Genomic DNA, 22,711 nt, shown 5'->3' with positions numbered 1-22,711 from the left:
TATCTACCATTTGCAATCACAAGCTCTTTTTCTTCTCGGGCCTAAGCAAGTGATGAAAAAGCTCCTTGCGAAATACCTTTTTGAATTGATTATATCTAGCAAAGGATTCAGTTTATTTTTTGAAAATTTGATACACAATTTTTAGACATTAGGTGTAGGTGACATTGACAAATGAATTATACAAGAATATTTAGTGCATATAGCTAGAAGGGTGGCATGGCTGCATGCCCTACCACCTTTTTTTTTCCCCCTTTGTAATCGTCGCTATTTGCATCAAAAATTTACTCTGCAATTGTCGCTATAAGTGTCACTATTTGTGTCGCTAACCCAATTAGTGATACTAATAGCGATGCCAATAGCGACGCTAATAGCGATGAATCGATCGCGTCACTAATAGCGACGCGAATAGCGATGAGGGGGGTAATTTTTTCCATGAATAATTCCGTTGCTTTAAACGTCGCTATTGGGTCTATATGTTGTAGTGTTGCTTGAGTTCAACTCTATGGCTGGGGACATGTAATATAGGGAAGGAGATCTAGAGTTGGCACCATTTGATACATTGTACATACATTTAAGTGTCTTTAAGTCACCAGCTATGTGCCACTCAATCTTATAGTTCCCAAATCCTTAAGCAAATAGCTATTCTCCTGCTTGTTGTCTCTTAATGACATCAGGTATTGATGTTCGATGAAAAACCCAATACAATATATCAAAATCCTCTATATCTACTTCGAATGCTCCTAGCCACCAAATGTTATGTCCCGATTGAACACTAAATGACATTGAGTGATTGTAATGATCTGATGAAAGTGCTCTATTCATCAAGGTAATAGAGACCCTCTCTAGTTTTGTACATTTTAGAATCTCACTTTCATCAAGTTTATTCACAAATCGAGCCATTCCTTGTTCCTCTTCTAGTGACAAGTCATAGAATCTAATCATTAAGCATTGTAGGTTGGGCAAGTCAAGGAAGACATTGTTAAATTCATTGAATACAACTTTCTTTTACTTGCCCCTGAAGCTAGCCTTGATATGGAAAGGCTCACCCAAAATATCAATTACCTTGTTATTCACTCTCTATCTAATGGTTCTAATCACAGATAGCCATGGAAATATGCAATTACTTACTTATCCTTGCTTCATATTTGATTGTAAAAGTTGAAAAAGTTGTATATAGGCATTTGACACCAATATTATCTAGTATCTTTTGCACTAACTCAGTATCCAAAGAGAGATCTTTTATAAATGACTCCAAGCATTGTTTCTTTGCCTTTTTAAATTTCTTCTCCAAAATATCTTTTGAAACTACTTAAGGAAGAATATGATAATAAAGTTGAGATGCTTTCAAAGAATCTCTTTCACTTGCATTCGGTTCAAAAAGAGACCTAAACAAAATCAACATCATAAATCAATACAATTAATTATAAACAAAGTCATATTTTATATTTTTAAAGTGGAAAAAAATGTACCTTGCTGTTTGGATTATTTTACTACAACCACCTCCTCCTCGTTTGAGACTCTCAATATTTCTAAGAGCCTTTTGTCGATTTGGAAGTCCTAAAATAGTTTACTTTCATTGATAAGATTTGATGTGTTTCTCCAACAAATGAATCCTCTCTTGATAGCCTTCTAACTTTTGTAGTAACTCGTTGTTATGTTTTGATAAAAGATGGTTCTCCAATTTGAGGACATTCTGAGTGCTATTTTTGCTAGGATCTTTGGGATATAGCATGCCATCTAATCAAAGATCAAGAATCTTCTTTCCGTCAAACTTGAGTTTATGTTTCGTAGGCTCTGTAAAAATAGTAATGGGTTTTGTTCTCTTCCCTATTAGTTTATACTCACTATCCAACTCAATATGAAGATGATAGAGATACCTTTTACTAGAGCTACAAATATCATTGGATGACTGATCCATATCTAAGGATGTGATTAGAAGATTGGATTGAAAAAGAATGCGAGTTAGAAGCAAGAAGGAAAACGAAGAAGAAACTAGTAAGGATGGAAAAGAAAGAAGAGAGTAAGAATGGAGGGAAGCAATCAAACGTTGAAAAAATTCAAATGGAATATTAGTTTTACTTTAATAAGGATGAGTAAGATCTTCATTATAACAATCTTTGTCACCTTTATGGCGGCTTAGATTTCTAGGTTTGATGTGACCACGAGAATATCACGATAATGACTTATTAACAATTTTTGATATATTCACTTACCAAAATATAAAAAATTTTAAAAATAAAAAAATAGTTTTATTTCCTAAAATATTTTCTCTCTCTAGGATCACTTATAGGGCATTTTCAAGATCTCAAAACTCCCTTAATGGGACGCTTGCTTTTTAGCATTTTTGGATGATGTCATCGATGATAAAGAGAAAACACTTTTTTAAAGCGTTTTTTGAAGACGTCATTGATGACATCAGGAAGGGGCTCTTTTTTTGTAGCACGAAGATAAAAATTGACGAACATATGGGTGAGGATGCATCATGCATTGCGTTGTCAGACGACGTTACTCCAAGGCGTACGACCAAGGCATAGATCTTGGTATCTTGGCCTTGGCATACTTGGCAACCGGTAGGAAGGCTTCATTGGTGCCATTGGTTGCACATGAGAAGCTCCCACTAGCTTGTAGGAAAATCTTCCCAGGAGGTTACCCATCCCAGCAGTGTTGTCATCCAAGTGCATTTAAATGCCAAGTGACTATCCACTAGGCTAGTTCTTTTTGTTATCATATACTACAAACATAGTTTTGATAAGCTAGACTTGGGAAGGTTTCCCATGTTGGAATGTATACGCACATTGTTTATTTAAATAAACTAAGTAATGGAAACATTATAGATGGAGTGCATGTGTGCATATATGTCACACAGACGATTGGCTGCATGCAAGGTACTCAAGAGTGACACCTTAAAGCTCGAGTGGCTAGACATAGATGACTGGCGAAGACTCAGGGTGGAGGCTATAGATTCTCTAGGATGTTGGTGACATCAACGAGAGGCAGCGAGGGTACGACTGGAGGCAAGGGTGATCCGTCATCTTGGGAGTGGCGGCCACATGACTTATCTGGAGGACTTTGTAAGTTTTTCTAAATTTATTCTTCTCGCTTTCTTATTTGCAATATCACTTGTACTTATAATCATGTTTCTAACAATTATATTATGTTTTCTTTGCAACTCTCAATTACAAACCGCAATCCCACTAGCTCGGAGACTCAATATGTAGAAAGACATGGTCTCACTGCATTGATCGATAGATTGTATGCACGTGGCGGTCTAGTAAGTCAATCATATTTCTTGTCTGTAGTTACTATTTTTAAAAAAATGCATTATGTATGGTGGATTGATGTGTAGTTGTTCATTTTGTAGAGTTTTTTCGATGCTCCTTTGTGTCGGGATGAGCTTTCGGATGGCGAGGATCTATAGCTCACGCTTGGATTTGTGGAGCGCATATTCTCTTCTTTTTTGGTCATGTGATTTATACAGGCATATTCAATGTATTATGTTGTTATCATCCTTTTTATCTTGCCATAATTCCATGAGTTTTCATCAGCGATCTTGTACTTATTCTATGTATCAGTCTCTTGTGGATTCAAGTACATTTTACACTCATCTTGACAACCATTATACACTTAACATATAATCAATTTGTAGAATATAAATATAGAATGTAATGCTATATGTGGTAGGGCAACTTGCTACCCTACCACAAATCTTTTTTTCTCTGTAACTGTCGCTATTAGCATCACAAATTTACTGCACACATCACTATTTTCATCATAATACACGTCGAAAACCATTGCTATCAGCATCACAAAATTGACAAAAATTGTGACGCTAATAGCGACACTTTTATGGAGATACTAATGTCGACGCGTTTAGTGACGGTGGAGGAAATTTTTTTAATGAACAATTTCATCGCTTTGAACATCGGTATGAGGCATGTATCTTGTAATGTCTCTTGAGAAGATATCGTGTAGTCGGGTCAAGGACCAAAAAGGCTTTCCTGCAAGTACTCAAAATACTAATCAAATGTGTCATACTTTGGTGCCGCATCCTCAATTTGCTTCTGGATGCTCACAATGGCAAAGATGTCATCGACGCTCATGCCATCATATCAAGCTACCTCATCCACATATGGTGGGGCATCTTGTACATCAAAATCTATAAAATCATCTAGTGCATTACGCATCATGATACAATATAGTTCTTATTCTCTTATCTCCAAAATATCCAACACATCTTGTATGAATAGGTATCTAACCCCCTTGATGGTAATAGCATGGAGAGAAGCAAGGGGTGGTTCATTGCTTAACATCTTAGCAGGACAGGGAGGTGGGTGCACAATAGAGCTAGGCTCTGTGCTGCCTCCTCACTTAGATCGAGAGCGATTTCCTCAAGCTTCCTCTTGAAAAATTATAGATGCAGCTGAGAGGGTGCATTGATATCTTCCTCATTGTCCTCTTGCACATCAATGCTGCACAAAATGTAGATGGCAAAGGCTACATTACACTCGATGAGATCCAGTGTGATGTGGTCCTGGGATGAGGTGGATATAACTCTAGCACGAAGTTGTTGCCCCATATGCATTAGAGCTCATTTTATTACCTTTGCGTGGCTCGATCTAGCACGTAGACTATACAAAAAATCTATTAAAATCCACCTAAGAATAGAGTTCGGGATGAGCAAGAGTGAGAGGATTAAACTCATCCTAAAAAATGATGCCAATGGAAAGTGAGCTCTCTAGATTCAAGGTCATGCAGAACCTCGGGTAAATCTGGTCTTCAATAGGCACATAGCGTGTAGAGCTAATCCATGCGGTGAAGGTGAGAGTAGTAGCCATGGCACAGAGAGAGAGAGAGAGAGAGAGAGAGAGAGAGAGAGAGAGAGAGAGAGAGAGAGAGAGAGAGAGAGAGAGAGAGAGAGAGAGAGAGAGAGAGAGAGAGAGAGAGAGAGAGAGAGAGAGAGAGAGAGAGAGAGAGAACGAAGGAGAGCACATGTATAGAGAAGTAGAGAATGAAAGTGAAAATAAGTTTGGAGATCTAACTTTTATGTATCAAGGGTTTTAAATAAAGGTTCTTATAAAAAATTTAATCTTAAAGTTTCAAATTAAAACCCTAACCATAGAAACTTTATTTCAATAATTGAAAGTCAACATCAAAATTACTCAAATAGATAAACATTTCATTATATCCTCAAATATGTATGGATTGCTAACAATGTTTAAGCCTAACTAGAGAAAATATTGGATTTTTTAAAGAAAAAAATCCAAAAGACCTTCAAACATAACAACTAAAAATCTAAATACTTTCAACAATTACTTTCATTCCTTCCAACAACAAAGTGAGTGCTTAAAAAATGAGTAGAAGAGATGAGCTACAATATATCGTTATGCAAAGACAATATTCCAAAGGCTACAAAACTCAGCGTGCAATTTAATTGTGATTTTGACCGGCATGATTGACTAATTACTACATATATACTCACATGCTTAGATCATAGTAAATCAAAATTATCAAAATCAAAAGTATATAGAAGTTTAAAAAAAGTTTGTATCTGGTCTTTATAATAATTTTTATAAAGATTCCACTATCTAAAGGATATGTGGAGAAGCACATTGCTTATATGTCAAGGATTGTTCACTACGAGTCTATCCTGATCTTTCTATTATCTAACTTGAAATAGAAGTTGCATAGGGGTTCATTGAACATTATTTGGATTTTTTGTCTCAAAAAAGAAATGGGCCAATGACTCTCTACATTGACTACAAAAGGATTATGACCATTCCACAAGATAGCCACATTTATGAGAGCTGTATGTATCTCATCTTAGGTATCTTGATCCAAGCTCATCCACTCCTCTTGCAAAAGTCGCCATCTTCTATATCGAAAGCAAATGCATAGAGTTTGTCTAGTGATGAAATACATGTATTTAAAACAAAAAATATGGCAAGTAAAAGTGACTAACACAATAATTCATCTAAGCAATACCTATATTAATTAAATCAAGGTATACAATTTAGTAAAAAAGATTTACCTAAATGTAAGATCTGATTGGTTAACCCTACACTCGATCGTCTTATCAAAATGTGTTATTTTGCCCTACCATGACTCACCATAGCTGACTCATCCATTTCTCAAATAGACACTTGCATTGATAAGTAATCTTCATTTTCTTCAGAACCTCACATGAACCAAACAAATGTGCAAACAATGAAAATTGAATAAACCAACTAAGATGCACATCTTTGGAGCATGTGGTAGGTTTCATAGCACTGTTAATGTCAAATTTATTCTTCGACTTACATGCTTCTGATAACTGCAAGCTACCAATCAACCATTCACAACCAAATAATGGCAGCAATGGGACATGCTGTAATCTCTGACTTTCTACTACACACAATGAATTATAAAAAAAGATATTTTGAGTTGCAAGTTGACTTGCATAGTTATTATCATAGATCAAAGAACCTATGCCTTCATGCCAAACATGTATCTTATTGGTCAAACATTCCACATTTTACCATTCATGCAGAGTCCATGGATATAGAGTTGTTAGTAAAACACGTTTAAATTAGAAAATTGCAAATATTATTTTAAAAACTCTAATGAAAAAGAATAAACAATGATAAAATTTAGAAACTTACTGTTTTCTTTATATTCTGCAAATGTAGTTATCATCGTGCATACATATTTGTTTATATGTATAAACATGTTGGATCAACACTTCCGTTATTGTACTTGTCCCATTAAATACTTTTTGAACTCTGAAATTCCACATTTCCAATGTTTGTTGGGATTTGCAACATCCTTATACTTGACCTTGAAACTTCCTCGAGTACTTGGATGCATCAAAATCCAATCTAACTTATAGTATTTATCACAAATCCAATTACCGCTATTATCTTTCATGTTAAAGACCTCCATTGCAAGTATGTTATTGATATTTTTCCTCCATGAAGATATCTATATTAATAAATACAAAAGTTACCTATCAACAAGTTTTATGTGCTTTTATTATTACTTGTAAGTAAATTTGTCCATATATAGAATCATTAGTATAGTAATATTTTCATACACAAGTATCCCTTTGTCATTTCACATATATAATTCTAATATTATACAATGCTATGAGACTACAACACTTATGCTATCTCATGCTATTCCATGGTTTTAGAATCTAAATAAAATTATCATAATAATATTAAAAAATAAAAAATCTTTTTTATTTATAGCATTTTAATTGTGGACTTCTAAATATAAAAATTATTAACATTGCAAACTTAATGTTCAAATCTATACTAGATATTTCTTCTCATTGATCCTAACTAGATGTCAATAACAATAATTCATAAAAAATACTTATAACTGAAATGAAATTTTATATTTAACCACTATAGAGGGCAACACGTTTGTAAAACTTTGTAGCCCCCTCAATCCTAAGGTTGTTAAAAAAGAAGTCGATTTCTAGACAATAGGTGTATCTTGTTGAGATGGAGGTCTAGGATACAATAGCAAAAGGTAGTTTAACTCAGCATATGCATAATTTGTAAATGTTTTCTCCAAATGAAATGATATTTAACCATATTGAAGTAGTTTTTAAAAAATGACATTATATCTGTAATTCTTTTCACAAAGAAGCTCAGAGATGTTGAACAAGAAGTTGAGTTATTAGAAGACCATCATTCCTTCACTGTGAGATTCCTGGAGTACAAAAAAAAAAAGAAATCTCAGGTCAAAGCATGCATATAACTTACATAGGCTTTGTCCAAATGAGTTGAAATTTAACCATGGAGCAACAGAAAAAACTAACAATATACTTGTGGCTCTCTTTGCAGGATGTTGAATAAGTTGAGTTTTAAGAAAATCATTGTTCTTCACAATGGGAGATTCTTGGAGTACAAAAGCAAAGGAAAGCTTAGTATGCATATAACTTGCATAGATTTTATCCAAATGAGATGAAATTTAACTATGAAGCAACAAAAAAACAAGACAACATACTTATAACTTTGTTTACAGAGAAACCCATTAAAGATGTTGAAAAAGAAGTTGAGTATTTAAAAGATCATTGTTCTTGATTGTGAGAGACTCCCAAAGTACCAAAACAAAAGAAAGTTCATGTTAGAGGTGTACACATAACTTACACAGGATTTTTTAAATTAGATAAAACTTTACCATAGAACATCCATGGAAGAGAACAATATACATGTAAATGTTTGTTAAGAAAATCTCAGGGCTTTTGTAGAAGCTCCAACTCTGTGTTTGTGTAGAGACAATGAAATTTCATAGGGCTACTGATACGACAAGCAACAATGAGGCTGTAAAATTTCATTAGGAAAGAAGAAGCATGGAAAGAGGAATGATAAATTTGAGTTCCACATAAGAAAGAGGGGGAAACTTAAAAGGGGAGATATGAAAAGTCAAACATTTAAAAAATGAGAAATGAAAATTTGAGTTACTAACTTTCAGGAAGTGACAACCTTGTATTTCTCACATTTTTCCTTATTTTATTATTGAGGGAAGATTTGGGCTAAGATATGGCTAAAAAATTCATGCTACATGAATCTAGAATCCCAGCTTTCTCATTGGTTAGGCCTATTTTTGTTTATTCAATCCTTAAGAGGCAAAAACGAGAGTCCATATCTCTCCTAATGGCAATATTATTTTTAAGGCTAATGATGGATCATAGCATGAAATTAGACAGAGGTGATGTGAGGCTTATGTAATGTATCACATGCCACATAAAAGCCGATGGGGAAAACATATAAACATATCAATTTGCTTGAAGTTAGAGTCAAGTGGTGACATTAGGAAATTTGGAACCCATTTTGGAGCCCTCTAGGGGTTTCACCTAAGATTATCCCTCTAAAAGAGGGCAACATCGACAAAATTTCACAAATGAGCTTGAAGCTTATCAAAATTGACATAGATAAAATGTACTCTTTGAGATATTTCAAAGGGGATATATCATCATAGTGATCATGTATGGTAAACATAAGACATATGGAAGATTACTTCAAAAAATCTCCCAACATAAATATGCCAAGTACGAGGTCATTTGTGAAATTTGTTTGTTCCCCTTCTTTGGAAATAATATCCAAGTGAAATCCTTAGAGGGCCCCAAAATGAGCTCCAATTTTTCTAATGTTGCAAAGACCATTGCAATGCAAGATACTTCATCCTAGTTACTTACTCATGACCAAGATGCTATGACAATTTATTTACAGGCAAGATAAGAGCCATCATGCAATACCAGCGTGAAGTATGTCTTAGGTCCCAACAAGTATGGCTATCGAGATTGATACACATTCATAAAATATATTTAAACAAAGATTGTGGGGATTCAGTTGTACCCTTGTTAGATCATTCGGCTAGTACCACACCTACTATACTTTTGACTACTTATACATAATATATTCATTCAAGCATGATAATCCACATTGCATTTTCCTTCAAGTGACATCAGCTCAAGTTGACATGGTAATAATATATTTGTACGAAAGCTAGATAATTTTTCTCATAGAATATCATCAATATGGCGAGTTGATCCTACCAAAGATGGCCCGAATGATTATTGGGACATTTATGTTGAGCTTATGAGCTAGTTCCAATCACAATATATTGAAGGATACAAGTGCAAGGTGAGTGAGACAGGACGTTTATATGGTAGTAGATAACCCATAATTCATATCCATGATGATCAGGGAGGGATCCGAATAAGAAGCCAAGCAAGAATCGACCGAGATTGATTCTATCATTAGTGAGCTAGCATCATCAGTCAAATCTCTCTCTCTCTCTCTCATCAGTCATCAGGGGCAATGGATGCTCAAAAGCTCACCGTTATCTTTGTTCAAATGGGCCTCAGAATTCGACCCTACAGGCCCAAAGCCTACCTGTATACCTGTGTGGGTAGAGTTTCCCAATCTCCCACTGAATTTGTACCCATTTCTTAAGGTGTTATCATCCCCAATAGGCAGACTTCTGGGACAAAGACCGTACACAGACATCAATCCTAGATGGCACCCCCAGCTATTGATAGAAGTAGATCTCAGTAAGAAACTTGTAGAATCTTTGTTAATCTCTGACTCGGAGGGAAATTTTATAAAGGACCAGCCAGTCCTCTATAAAAATCTTCCCAACGCATGTTCTAAATGTCTCAAAACAGGGCATTTTATTAGAAATTGCCCAGAATGGAAAAATAAGGAAAAGTCAGAGCCCCAAAAGGAACAAACCCCGCCTCAAACTAAGAAAGCCCAGGATGATGGCTTTCAGATAGTAAATAGGAAGGGGAAAAACAAGAATCAGTCAGCCCATAAAAACAGTAATCCAACTAAGAGTAAAAACAATAATGCCAATAGATTTTCAGCACTTCTAATGAATATAGAGGAGGAGCCCACTAATACATTTGAGAAAGGAGAATCTATTAAAGATAAGGAGGGTAAACCCATAGAATCTGATAATGATGATGTGATTATTGGAGAGACTCAAATGGAGGCCAATGATGAAGGGAAAAATAGGGAGAACCCCATCATAGACCTCAACACTCAGGATGACACTAAACTGACTTAGGCTGAAGAGGAGGAGCTACTAGGTGGGGGAGACATTCCCCTAAGTCCCCCTTTAGGGGAAAGCCCAAGAAAAGATGGAAATGGGGCACAAAACTCTAAAAGAAGATACTCTAGAGTAGGGCAGAGTGCTAGTAATCCATTTGGTCAGGGTAAAGAAGCTAGTAAGAAGGGAAAATCTAAAAAGAACTAGATTTACTATGATGATGGACAAACTGAAAATTATTTCTTATAACACAAAAGGGCTGACAGACCCTAAAAGGGCATTAATCATTAGGGAATGGCTTAAAACTGATGCCATTGCCCTTAATATAATATGCCTACAAGAGATTAAAGTCACTAAAACCCCCCTACTTAAGAACTTAGATAGAGTATCAAGAGAACACATATGGTTCACAACCAAACACACAAATAGGAGAGGGGGAGCCTGCATAGGAATCTCATCAAAGCTGAATGACAAATTGCTCAAAGTCACTCATGATGATAATGCTAACTGGGTTGTAGTGCACTTCAAGGATAAAGATGAGTTTGCAATTGTGTCCATTTATGCACCTAATTCCTCTATGGAGAGAGCTAGAGTTTGGGATACCTTACAAGTAATCAGCTGTCCCATCATTTTGGCTGGAGATTTCAACATGGTGGAAACCTCCAAAGATAGGTATTTGGAAAAAGAACATAGTATTTCAAGTAAGGAAAAAGATAAATGGTTAATTACTAAAGCATTTCATGGTCTTATTGATGTCAGTGAGGATTTGGGGTTCACTTGGGGAAATAATCAAAGTGACTGTCACTTAAGAAAGGCAAGGCTTGACAAGTTTTATGTTTCAGCAAGGCTGCTGGCCTCATATGTCAATTGTAGGTCCAAAGTCCTAGATAATATTGTGTTGTCAGACCATAAACCCATTCAACTTGTCCTTTCAAATTCTGGGCATACCATTAAGGCTGGGTGGTTTCATACAGACCCTAGGCTTTTCAAGAACTAGAATGTAAGAAACACTCTTTGCATGATATGGTCTCTATCCTTTCAACAAGAATGGTCACCTGCCCAAGCTTGGACTAGAGCCATTAGAGACACCCAACAATACCTTAAAGAGGTTGAGTTATAGCAAGTTAAAATTACAAGGATCAGTAGAGCAAGAAAATATGCTGAATGTCAAACACTTGAAATAAGGGTTGACCAAGGGGAAACATACCTTCAACCTCAGCTGCTAAGGGTTAAACATGAACTGAGGTTAGCTGAAGAGAAAGAGGCCTCTAGTATTCAACTCTTTACTAGGCATTGGTGGGCTGGAAAGGCTGACAAACCCACCAAAGAAATGTTTCAGATCCTTAAAAAGAAAAAAGACAAAGGCACAATCCCCCTGCTTAGAAGAGAGAATGGAACTTATGCCCAGAACAATGGGGAGAACCTCCTTATTGCCAAGGAGTTCTTCTTCAAAATGTTTAGTACTCCTAGGGAGAGCAGTTTGGATGACACTGCAGCTAAAGCCAAGATAGCAAGGGTAAGGAAGAAGGTAGTACCTTCTAGCTTAGCTAGCATCCTAGAGGGGGACATCACAGAAATTGAACTAAAAGACACCATAGATTCTTTAGCAAATGGAAAGAGCCCAGGGCTTGACAGTCTACCCAATGAATTCTTTAAAGAATTCAAAGACTTCCTTATTCATCCTTTACTAAAAGTCTGGAGAGAGTCTCTCAAGTATGGGGCTTTGCCACATATTATAAATGAAGGAGTAGTAAAACTAATACATAAAAGAGATGAGAAGGAAAGCCTAACTAATTGGAGACCCATTACTTGCTTGACCTCAGCTTATAAAGTATTTGCAAAAACTCTAACTAGAAGATTATCAAACCATCTGGATAAGTGGATCAGAAAGGAACAAAAAGGTTTTATAAAAGGAAGATTTATACTTGATGCTATCATTGCCCTTTGGGAAGGCATTGAGCATGCTCAAAAAGAAAACTAGGATTTTGTTTTCTTCAAAATTGATTTTGATAAGGCATATGACATGTTAGAATGGGATTTCATACTACAGTCCCTTCAAGATATGGGACTTGGTAAGAGGTTTATTAAATTTGTAAGCACCCTGTTTGGCAATGCATCCACAAGGATTGCAGTCAATGGACAGACTCTTTTCCTCTTAGAAGATCCATTAGGCAAGGCTGCCCCCTGGCTCCACTCGTGTTTGCCATTGCTGCAGACTCTCTAGGGTGGTTAATACAAGATGGAGTTGATAAAGGGAATATTCAAGGAATCAAACTTACAAATAAAAAGGATATGGTGCTTAATCAGTTTGCTGATGATACAAACATCACAGTCAACAATGATCCCATTTCCCTTGTTGCATTTTGGCAATGCCTACAAATTTTTTGTAGAGCTTCAGGGTCAATCATAAATCCTCAAAAGACAAGAATTAAAACCCTGATAAGTCCCTCTCCTAGGTGGCTGATAGAAGCTGGTTGCAAAGAAATAGAATCTAGTAAAGTTTTCAGGTTGCTAGGTATTCCTATGGGCTTTGATGTGACTATGAAGCAAAGGTGGGACTGGGTGATAGATAAAATAAGCAAAAAAATTTGAGAAATGGAAGGACTGTCAGCTCAATATGGCAAGAAGAGTGCTTGTGCTGAAACACATTCTTATCCCTTCAACAATATATTTTCTTGCATGCTGGAAACCCTCAAAGACAGGGATGAAACAATTTGAGAGGTTGGGTAGAAATTTCTTATGGAGTGGGGATGGGGATAAATTCAAGGTAGCTAAAGTGTCTTGGAAGATATGTACAACACCCAAAAAGTTGGGAGGGCTAGGTCTTCCTAATCTTCATAGCCTGGCTGAAAAGCTAGCGGCTAAGTGGATTGCAAGAAGCTTGAACAGAGAGGAGGAAGATTGGATAAACCTTCTGCATGCTGCAACCAAACATTTCCAAGTGTCAATATGCTCCAAGTGGAAGGGACTTGATCCTCTAACAGTAGCAATAATCCCTGTTAATATAAAAACCAAAAATTGTTCTCAACTAGCCAAAGGAATTTGGGAAGCCTGGTTCAAATACAAGGGTCTCCTTAGGCCTTCTTCCCAAATCAATCTCATACTCCCTTGGAGCTCCAGAGATTCTATCTGGTTCAGCTTCTTTCATGGAGCAATAGAAGACCAAGAGGCCAATCTGGCCTACAAACTATATAAAAAGGGAATTAAAACTTGGGGTGACATATGGGACTATAAAGACAAAAACTGGATTCAAGAGGAAAAGATGGGTGAACTGTTTAACCTTAAAGAACATGAAATTGATTTTTTAAGCGGAAGGAAAATGTTATGGGACCAACATAGAGCAAAAGGAATAAATCTCAACCAACAATTCAACCACTGAGGGGTGTGTTTGCAAGGAGACAAGTCACTACTTCCACTGCCTGATCTTAAGCTGATAAACAATGCTCAACTATGCTACAAACTTAATGCTAGATGGCATATTAATTGGAATGTAGATCAATGGAACTACAGATTCAACAACCTGTGGTCTGCCTCTATTCAGCCTAAAATTTCTTGTCTGATGTGGTTGATCACGATGAAAGGCCTCTGGACCAATGAGAGGGCTCTGAAAGTTGGCATAGGAAATGGAATATGCCAAAGGTGTGGTATCCAGGTAGAATCTATCCCTCATTTGTTTCTTAATTGCTCTCAGAATACTAACATATTTTGTTTACTGCAGGTTTTAATCTTGAAGTGGCACCCCACTAAGATCACTTGGAAAGAATTATTGTTAGGGGAAATTTATGGTATTTGAAAAGCAATTTGCTGATCCTCTCTAGGGTTTTAAGTCTGATTTGTTTTTGCAGGATGAAAATGATGCAAAGAAGATAAGGAGATGGAGATGGCGGCCATGATTGCAAAAATTAAAAAAAAGGCTGCAGAGTAGAATCATGAAGAATGAAGAGAAGACACCTTTTCTAGGGACTGCAGTAATAGAACTAAGTTTAGGAAAATAGAAGAAAAGCTAGCTCATGCTTTTTTGGACTTGTTCAATGATAAAGATATGGACTTTTTTGATCCAGGTTGCTCCCTTGTAATGGAGCCTGAACTTCTACATATCTTGTAAATTTTCCTTTAATACATACTTAAATCTTCCTACTAAATAAAAATAATTCATATCCATACATTGATAGAAAGATGACCATACTATAAGTTGACGGGAATGTCAAATGCACGCACTTGCTACGACTTTCTAGAAGTCTAGCGAAGGTAGCCTCATTTAGATAAGACCGGGTCTAAGAGGCACGTACTTCACACATGGAATTAGGGAGTTATCCAGACGATTATCAATGACACGACATGGGGATATTAAGGAAGGGGAGCATCATGGACTTGAACTCCCAGAGGTCGATAAGGCCGTTGCCATCGGAGTCATGGCGGTCGATGCAGGCTTGGCAGGCGGCCGCGTCATCACCCTCGGGGAGGCCCAGCTGGCGCAGGACCAGCGCCAGCTCGGACGCGCTGATGAAGCCGTCGCCGTTCCGGTCGTACACGCGGAAGGCCGCCTCCACGTACTCGTCAGATGCAGTGTCGACGTTATCATTCCTCATCTTTTCATTAGCATCATCAGCTAACAGCTCCCTAGTACGCCGAGCCATGGGGGGGGTCTGATCTCCCGCATCCGCAGGTAATTTCATTGGATCATCATGATGGCCGCCGTCCATTATGTACCGGTACAGTACTCGAAATCCAGAAGCATCCAGATCGCCAAATTCATGTTGAGGGGACTCGTATTGTAGTCCCGCCTGATGATCTGTATATTGGCTGCTGATGACGCCGCGGACGAGGGACCTCAGAGAGTCTAACTGATTGTCGCCATGATCAATATCATGTGTGCTGCTGCTGCTGGCCAGCAGGCCGAGCTTCCGCAACAGGTCGTAGATCTCATCCACGCTCAGCTTCCCGTCCCGATCCGTATCCAGTATCAGGAACATGTCTTGCACTAAGCTGCTCTTGCTGCGGTTGAATTTAGACGTGATGATCCGGCTGGAGCTGCTGCTTCTCTGACCAGCAGACGTAGTGCCTAATCTGCCTCCGTCGTCCATGATCACATGATCGGCCATTGCAGGTAGCTGGGAGCTGCTGATTGATTCATTTGAGTGCTGAGTTGCAGCTTCCTGCAGTTGATTATGGCATTCGTCGACGCTAGGTATAATAACAGCTGATTCAGGAATCGGTGGACTCACGCGATTATCCTGATCATAATCTATAACACGTTGTCCCCTTCTGTCATGAAAGACGGAACCGACCTCCCAGAGGCTGTCAAAGCTTCTCTCCACGTCCAGGTAAGATGCGTGGTTTTGTGGTTGTGAGCGAAAATTTTCCATGATGGCTATAAGCATCTACACAACACGCTTACATATAAGGAGAGTCGAAACCGTCGACGCGGCAGCTTGCCGCCCGCGGCGTTGATGGGTGGTTGTGACGTACGAGTGCACGTCTGCACGACGTCCTTGCTGTGGTTATGGCGATCACGCAAGTTCTTCAGAAGTGAGAGCTGATTTGTGGGGTTTCGCAGGTTCCAGGCAACAATAGCGCTACTTCGCCGAAGGTGTATGAGGACGTTGACCATTAAATTTAGCCTGTGGAGTCTGGCCGGCGATGACTCTAGAAGCTGGTTTAATAGGAAAAGGAATCTCCTTTGCGTAAAAGCGTGGAGCAAAACTCTAAAATGATGGAGAAACCTAAAGGAGTGTCCTTCCTAGAAAGAATGGAGGCCTAGCGACACAGAGAGAGAGAGAGAGAGAGAGAGAGAGAGAGAGAGCGCCTGCCATGATCACAGATATATGGTGAGATCATTCTCTATCAGGCTACAACATGGAGATCCCTCATTTGTTGCCGGATATTACCTAACCGTTGCCTATCAGTACAAGTAAGTCTGGAGAATCCGTTTGTGCTTGTGACAGCCATAAGGTTGGATCCCATTGGCACGTATGTCAATTGTATCGGGCTCTTGACGAAAGTTCGCTCATGTGCCCAAGGTAAGAGAGGTGAAAGAAAAGAGAGAACGAAGAGGAGACCTGCATTTAGGCTTGCTTTTGAGCAAAGTAGTGTTTTAGATGAATTAGGGGTTTTAGAAGATGTAGTTGTAAATACCACTTCGATAGCAATATCAAATATTTGTTCACATTTTGTAAAAAGAGAGGAGAGATGAGAAAGAAACTTTTCCTTTCTTATTTATTAGATCTTTTATTTTGAATGAATTTAAGATGTTTAACCAAAAAATAATATATAATAAGCAACACTTGGCAATCTGCACCTAAGTCACATAAAGTGTGGCATTAGAGCAGTGCGATGTTACTTTCTTTTCCTAGTAGAATTATACAAAGTTAGAGCTTTTTCCTTAATTACCAGAAACACAATATTAGTGAGTTTGGGAGAGGTTTGGGATCTCCCAATTTTCATTTTTTAAATACTAAAAAGGTGGCACCCGGATAACATGCTCATAAGTTTCTCAAAACCATATGGTATGACCTATCATTGGAAAGCGCTTGAAAAATGGAATTTATTGAGCTATAGAGTGCTCGATTTGGAGTTATAGTGTTTAAGTTATGACAAATCCAAAGATTTGACCATGTGTCCCAAACTTATGGGAAATTCCCATATTCTCCAATATAGTGTTTAGAGCCCTTTCCTTAACTTCCAAAGCACATTGCATGTGCACTATGGAAAACTTGGACTCACGTTTGGGCCATTTGAATGCTCTCAACCAATAGAGAAAGAGCCATTGATACCATAAAATAAGGGCTTTTTACTTTTTTGATGTTTTATCTCAGTTTTAAAATTCTCAATGTAATATATTTTAGGGCATTTTTGGGGGACAAACCCATTGAGGCATAGAAAGCAAGAGGCTTTTGAGAAATTTAAGACGCTAGATAGCAATATTTTTTGTTTGCTTCATAGACCATTGTATTCTCCTTTTCATTTTTTATTAGCCTTGTATAGCGCAAGGGGAGCATTGGGTTGGTTGGTCTTGGGTAGTCTCTCACTTGTGTTGTATTAACCCAAGGCCTCATCGTGCTGTGTTAGCCCTAGGCCTAGCACAATTGAAAAGAGGGGGATGCCCCAATGGTCTTAGGCAGCCTCGAGCAATTGTGCTGACACAAATAATATTTGGAAAGGCGTTATTGCCTTGTGCTAGTGACCATCCAACTCCTTCATAATTGGGTCTCCTAGTATTCATTTTGAGCATTTATTAAACACCTAATGGGGCTTTTGGGCCATTTTGGATACAGTAACCATCAATGATAGTCCCAAAATCCACATTTTTGGTGGAGAAAGGGAAAACATCAATGGTATCATTGCATTCAAAGTGGCCCAAAATCTCTGTCTAGATCTGAAAAACACTCAAAATGGATGGGGGGAGCCCCCTTGCATTGTCCAAGTCATCATGGGTACCTTTTCCATTTCTTCATATCTTGGCCTCTAGCCAATGTCCATTTTGAGCATTTTATTAACTTAGACAATGGTTTTGGCCATTGTGGATGCAATGATACCATCAATTTTGCCCCATTCTCCACTCAAAATGTATAATTTGATATTATTAGTTGTTTAGTGTATCTAGAATGGCCCAAAAGCCCCATTGGGTATCCAAAAATGCTAAGAATGAACACTACAAAACCAAATTATGAAGGAGTTGGGTAGTCACGATCACAACATGATAAGGCCTTTCCAAATACTAAGTGGCCATCACAACATGATAAGGCCTTTTCAAATACTATGTGGCCTCCTCTCTCACATTGTGCTAGCCCATGGCTAAGATAACATGAGAAGGGGCCCTAAGACCATTGGGGAACCCCCTATTTCCCTGCCCCCCTTCCCCCCTTGGCGTTGGGGCTAGCACAACGTAAGGAGGGGTCCTTTGTGGTCTCGAGGGGCCCCTCCTTGGATTCTACCAATCGAAGGCCCCCTCGCATTATGCTAGTCTTTTTGGGTAGCTTTCTTATTTCTTTCTATTTTGGCCTTATCTATTCACATCATGGTACCTTTCGTATTTCTTTTATCAAGGGTCAAAAAGGACTCAAAGTGGACACTAAGAGATCAAGTTATGGAATTGGGGAAGTACGCATGATGACTAGAATAATGTGATATGGTCTTAGGTCCCCCTCGTGTTGTGCTAGCCTTAGTATAATGCAAGGGGGGGATTAAGACTATTGCGGATCCTCTCCTCCTCATGTTTTGTTTGCCCTAGGCTAACACAATGCAAGGAGGACCTTGGGCTAGTATAATGTGAGGAGGGCCCTTGACCATGTTGGTGGCTCCCCTCACATTTCATTGCAGATAAATACACAAATCTATTTTGTATCTATAGTTTAGATTTAGATCTTCATAAAACTCCTCACAATGGACTTGAATTTTGCTTCTCCTCCTATCATGTCCCAACATCATTGCTACAATAGGGTGATAGTCCATAATAATTGTATTTCCCTCTTTGTTGTATGTGACATAGTTATTTGTATATTCTTCTTCTTCCAGTGGTTCTTCTATTTAGTGCACTAAAGAATCACTTGATGGGTGAGTTACAATTGGACCCAATGATCCTGATATCATTGAAGGATTGACATTGACTATTAGCATAGTTATAGTCTTTGGTCAAGTGGGGCCAAAAAGCCACTTGTTGAGGTCTTTGATAAAAAGGTTCTCCATTTTGTTACTAGTATCCAACATTGGTGTATGTGGTGTAGGATATGAGAGCCTTCTTGGGGCTCTACAATGAGCTACATCATGGCCAACGCAACCATAGTATGTACACACCTATCTAGATTAGGGATATCTTGATGATATATGATATCCACCATATTAGTGCATGCACTAACTATTTTGTCTATACGTCCTTGTAATGTACCTAGTCCTCCAAATAAAAATAATGTTAGCCTCATACTCTCAACTCTTACAAGCTTGACCCTCGATTGCAATTCTTGAGTTATATTAATTGCTCTTAATTATGGCTGCAATGGTAGCTTCTCATCTCTTGATGATGTCAACATGGTTATTTTTTAATCCAAAGAATCTATTATTGGCCTATGTAATTAAAATTTTAAAATATTTCAATTATTTTAATATTCTTACAATTCTCATTATGGTCAATGGTAGACTATAGAAGAGCAGAAGTAGAGATGTGAAAGGCTAATGCACATAAGCAGGCATGTTTAACAACCTAACTGATCATCCAATTAACCTTGTGTGGCTATGAATGAAAAATACACCATGATAACCATGACATAATAAAACATGAATAAAATAGACACTTTTCTCTCAATATTTAATGCATGATTTAATGTGTCCATTCAATTTAACACACACACCAAACTTAGGTATTCAAAAGCCCCTTCCCCCTTGGAAAAAAGAAGAATGTTTGGGGTAAATAGAAAGTAAATAGTAACACACACACACACAAAGAGAGAGAGAGAGAGAGAGAGAGAGAGAGAGAGAGAGAGAGAGAGAGAGAGAGAGAGGTGCTAAGGAAGGGGAATTGCATCTCTTTTGGAGCTACATTCACATTACTACAATGTGAAAGACCATTAAGAGGTGGCGTATGATGCACATTATAAAAAAAGAAAAAAAATCTATTAGGTGGGGATATACTGTAATGAAGTACAAAATAGATATTTAATTTCTAGTGAGAGAATAATACTGTAGCCACAATAGCATGAGTATAAGATGTAAGAGGATTATTTTTTTCATTAATCATATAGTAATACAAATGCTCTTCATCTCCAACCTTCTTGCTACAACATCTATGGCTTCCTCTCCTTTCTCTCTCTACTTTCTATCTTTCTCTCTATTTTCAATCTTTCTCTCTCCTCGTTTAGAATTTATCACTCTTCTACAAACTTTCTCTCTCCTCTTAGTCTCCTTCTTTGCTCACGATCAAAATCCTCTTCATAATCTCCATTTTCAACATGCATTACAATAGTTGGATCCTCAACATCTTCTTCCACATCCTCAAGAAAAATCATATTATAATTCTTGGCATTTGAATTCTTGTAAACACACTTCAAAGCATGATCAGTTGAATATTTTTCCCCACATTAAAAATAGAAAACTTTTCCTTTTTGCTCATTAAAGAGATCTATGGGATGAGTTTTTGTGCACTAGATATAAAATGTGACATATTTTCAGCTTGTTTATTGTCTACTTTGGGGCTATTTGTGCTAGCCTAAAATGGCATTGTGACAATGATGCATTAAATGATGGGTAAGTAGACACTCTAAGGCTACTATTGGGCATATTATTTCCACCATAATTCCCTCCAAATTTTCCTTACCTCTTAGCACTACTTGGCTATCCAACCATAAGATGGCTAAAACAATGGTTCTCTCTAATACTTCCTTGAATACCTTTCAATTAGCTCAATAGCTTTGAATAGATTGGTAGGAGATTAGGCCATTACATTACCAGACAAAATAAGATCTAACCCATACATATACATGTGTATCTTGGTATCATCACTCATTCTTCCCATGAACATGTTAAGGTTAATAAATTGATTTATATACTCTAGTACGGTAAGTCCATGCTACTCTAAGTTATACCACCTTCGAGCAAGTCTTTCCTTTTCAACTTGGGAGATAGAAACTTGTGCCAAGAGTTCCTTGAGCTCATCTCAAGTGTCTACAGTCTGATTTTCTTTCTTCATACAGTACCACCATGTGTGTGTGAGTCCCTCTAAATGCAAAGTGGCAAATTGAATCTTTTGATCATCCATCCTTGAGACAATGTCAAAGTAGGATTCCAATTTAGCTATCCATTCTTCAAATTCAAATGGGGATGAATATTTTCCATTATACTTGGGTAGCACTATCTTGTCTTTAAGTTCCCCCTCATTATGTAGGCTATCCATTATGGAGCTGATCATTTTGATTACTTGTAAAGCCATTGTTGCTCAAGTGATTTTGGCCATAAGTGGGCTAAGGTCTTACTATAGGCATGGGTGGTCTTGGTGGGGGATTGAAATTTGGCCCATGAGTATTTCCAATATGGTCCTCATTCCTATGGGAAGGCTCACCCACCTCACATGTAGTAGTAGGAATCCTTGTTTTACAAAGAATGCCTTGTGCATTGATATTTACTAATTGGGATTGTACTCTTTCTTTTTTCTTCATTTGATGTGGAGTACATGTGACTACTTATTTTTTTATGTGCACAATCTTCAAAGATATACTATCGAAATGGCTTGAGGTATTCGTGGAGGACCTTTACCTTAGCTCTAGTTGGAACCAAAGCCTAAAAATTTGAGGCTAGTCTTTGAAATATATAAGCAATATCATCTCTCTTTGAACCCCTTGAAGTGTTAGCTTTGAGTGAAACATGGACTCATCTTGGGTCATGTTGTGTCCAAGAATGGTATTGCAATCGATGGAGCCAAAATCCCAATGATAATGGACCTACATGATTGACTAATTGAAAGTGGATCCAATGCTTCTTAGGCCATACGGGGTATTATATGCATATTTCACTAAAATTTTCATCAATAGTGAGGCCATTATGCAAGCTCCTTCTTATCTTGTTGCCAATTGCATCCTCTACTCACTCCTGACATGGACGATTGCTACACATTTCTACGACTTGGACGATCGACTTACAGAGGTCCTCTGGGCGTATAAAACATCCTATAAGGTGGCTACAAGACAAACACCCTTTCATTGGTGTACAACACAAAAGTTGTTTTTTCCATGGAGTTGGAATTGCCCTCTTTGCAAGATCAAGAAATGTCAAAATTCCTATGAAGAACTAAAGAAGTTTCAAACAATAGTATCCAACCAATATATCCCAAAGTGGAAAGTAATGTTCCATGTGCATATTGATGAATCCAAAGTCATTGTCAAAGTGGTGCTATGCCAACATGGTAAACATGACATGAACTTCCTTGAGCTTTGCCATAGACAACTCATTGACACAAATGTAATTAAGAAGCTTCATCACTACTTACTTGAAATCTCTTTTTCTTCTATATGGACTATCAAGTGCTATTGTATCTAATAAACAAATTATGTGCCATGAGCTACATAGCTTGATGGCTCTCTTATAGCTTGAATTTTATTTTATCGTGATTGTGCAAAAAGAAAATATGCATTATATGGCTGATCACATATCAAGAGTGACAATTGGTGAGAAATTTACTCAAATT

General features: G+C 37.6%; 1 protein-coding gene across 1 annotated transcript; it reads right to left on the bottom strand.

Annotated features, from left to right (window-relative positions):
* Positions 1 to 14,536: 14,536 nt before the first annotated feature.
* Positions 14,537 to 16,061, bottom strand: LOC148029201 (putative calcium-binding protein CML27). Its single transcript, XM_087688678.1, has one exon. It carries the CDS (start codon positions 15,921 to 15,923, stop codon positions 14,868 to 14,870), a length of 1,056 nt encoding a protein of 351 aa, XP_087544804.1. The 5' UTR covers positions 15,924 to 16,061; the 3' UTR covers positions 14,537 to 14,867.
* Between the last annotated feature and the right edge of the window lie 6,650 nt (positions 16,062 to 22,711).

This window comes from Lygodium microphyllum, chromosome 11, assembly GCF_053477565.2.
Source record: "Lygodium microphyllum isolate KBCC chromosome 11, Lygodium_microphyllum_v1.1.10, whole genome shotgun sequence".
NCBI classification, from domain to species: Eukaryota; Viridiplantae; Streptophyta; class Polypodiopsida; order Schizaeales; family Lygodiaceae; genus Lygodium; species Lygodium microphyllum.
Note: the sequence above shows the minus strand (reverse complement) of the source record. Positions and strands in the feature narration are given on the sequence as shown.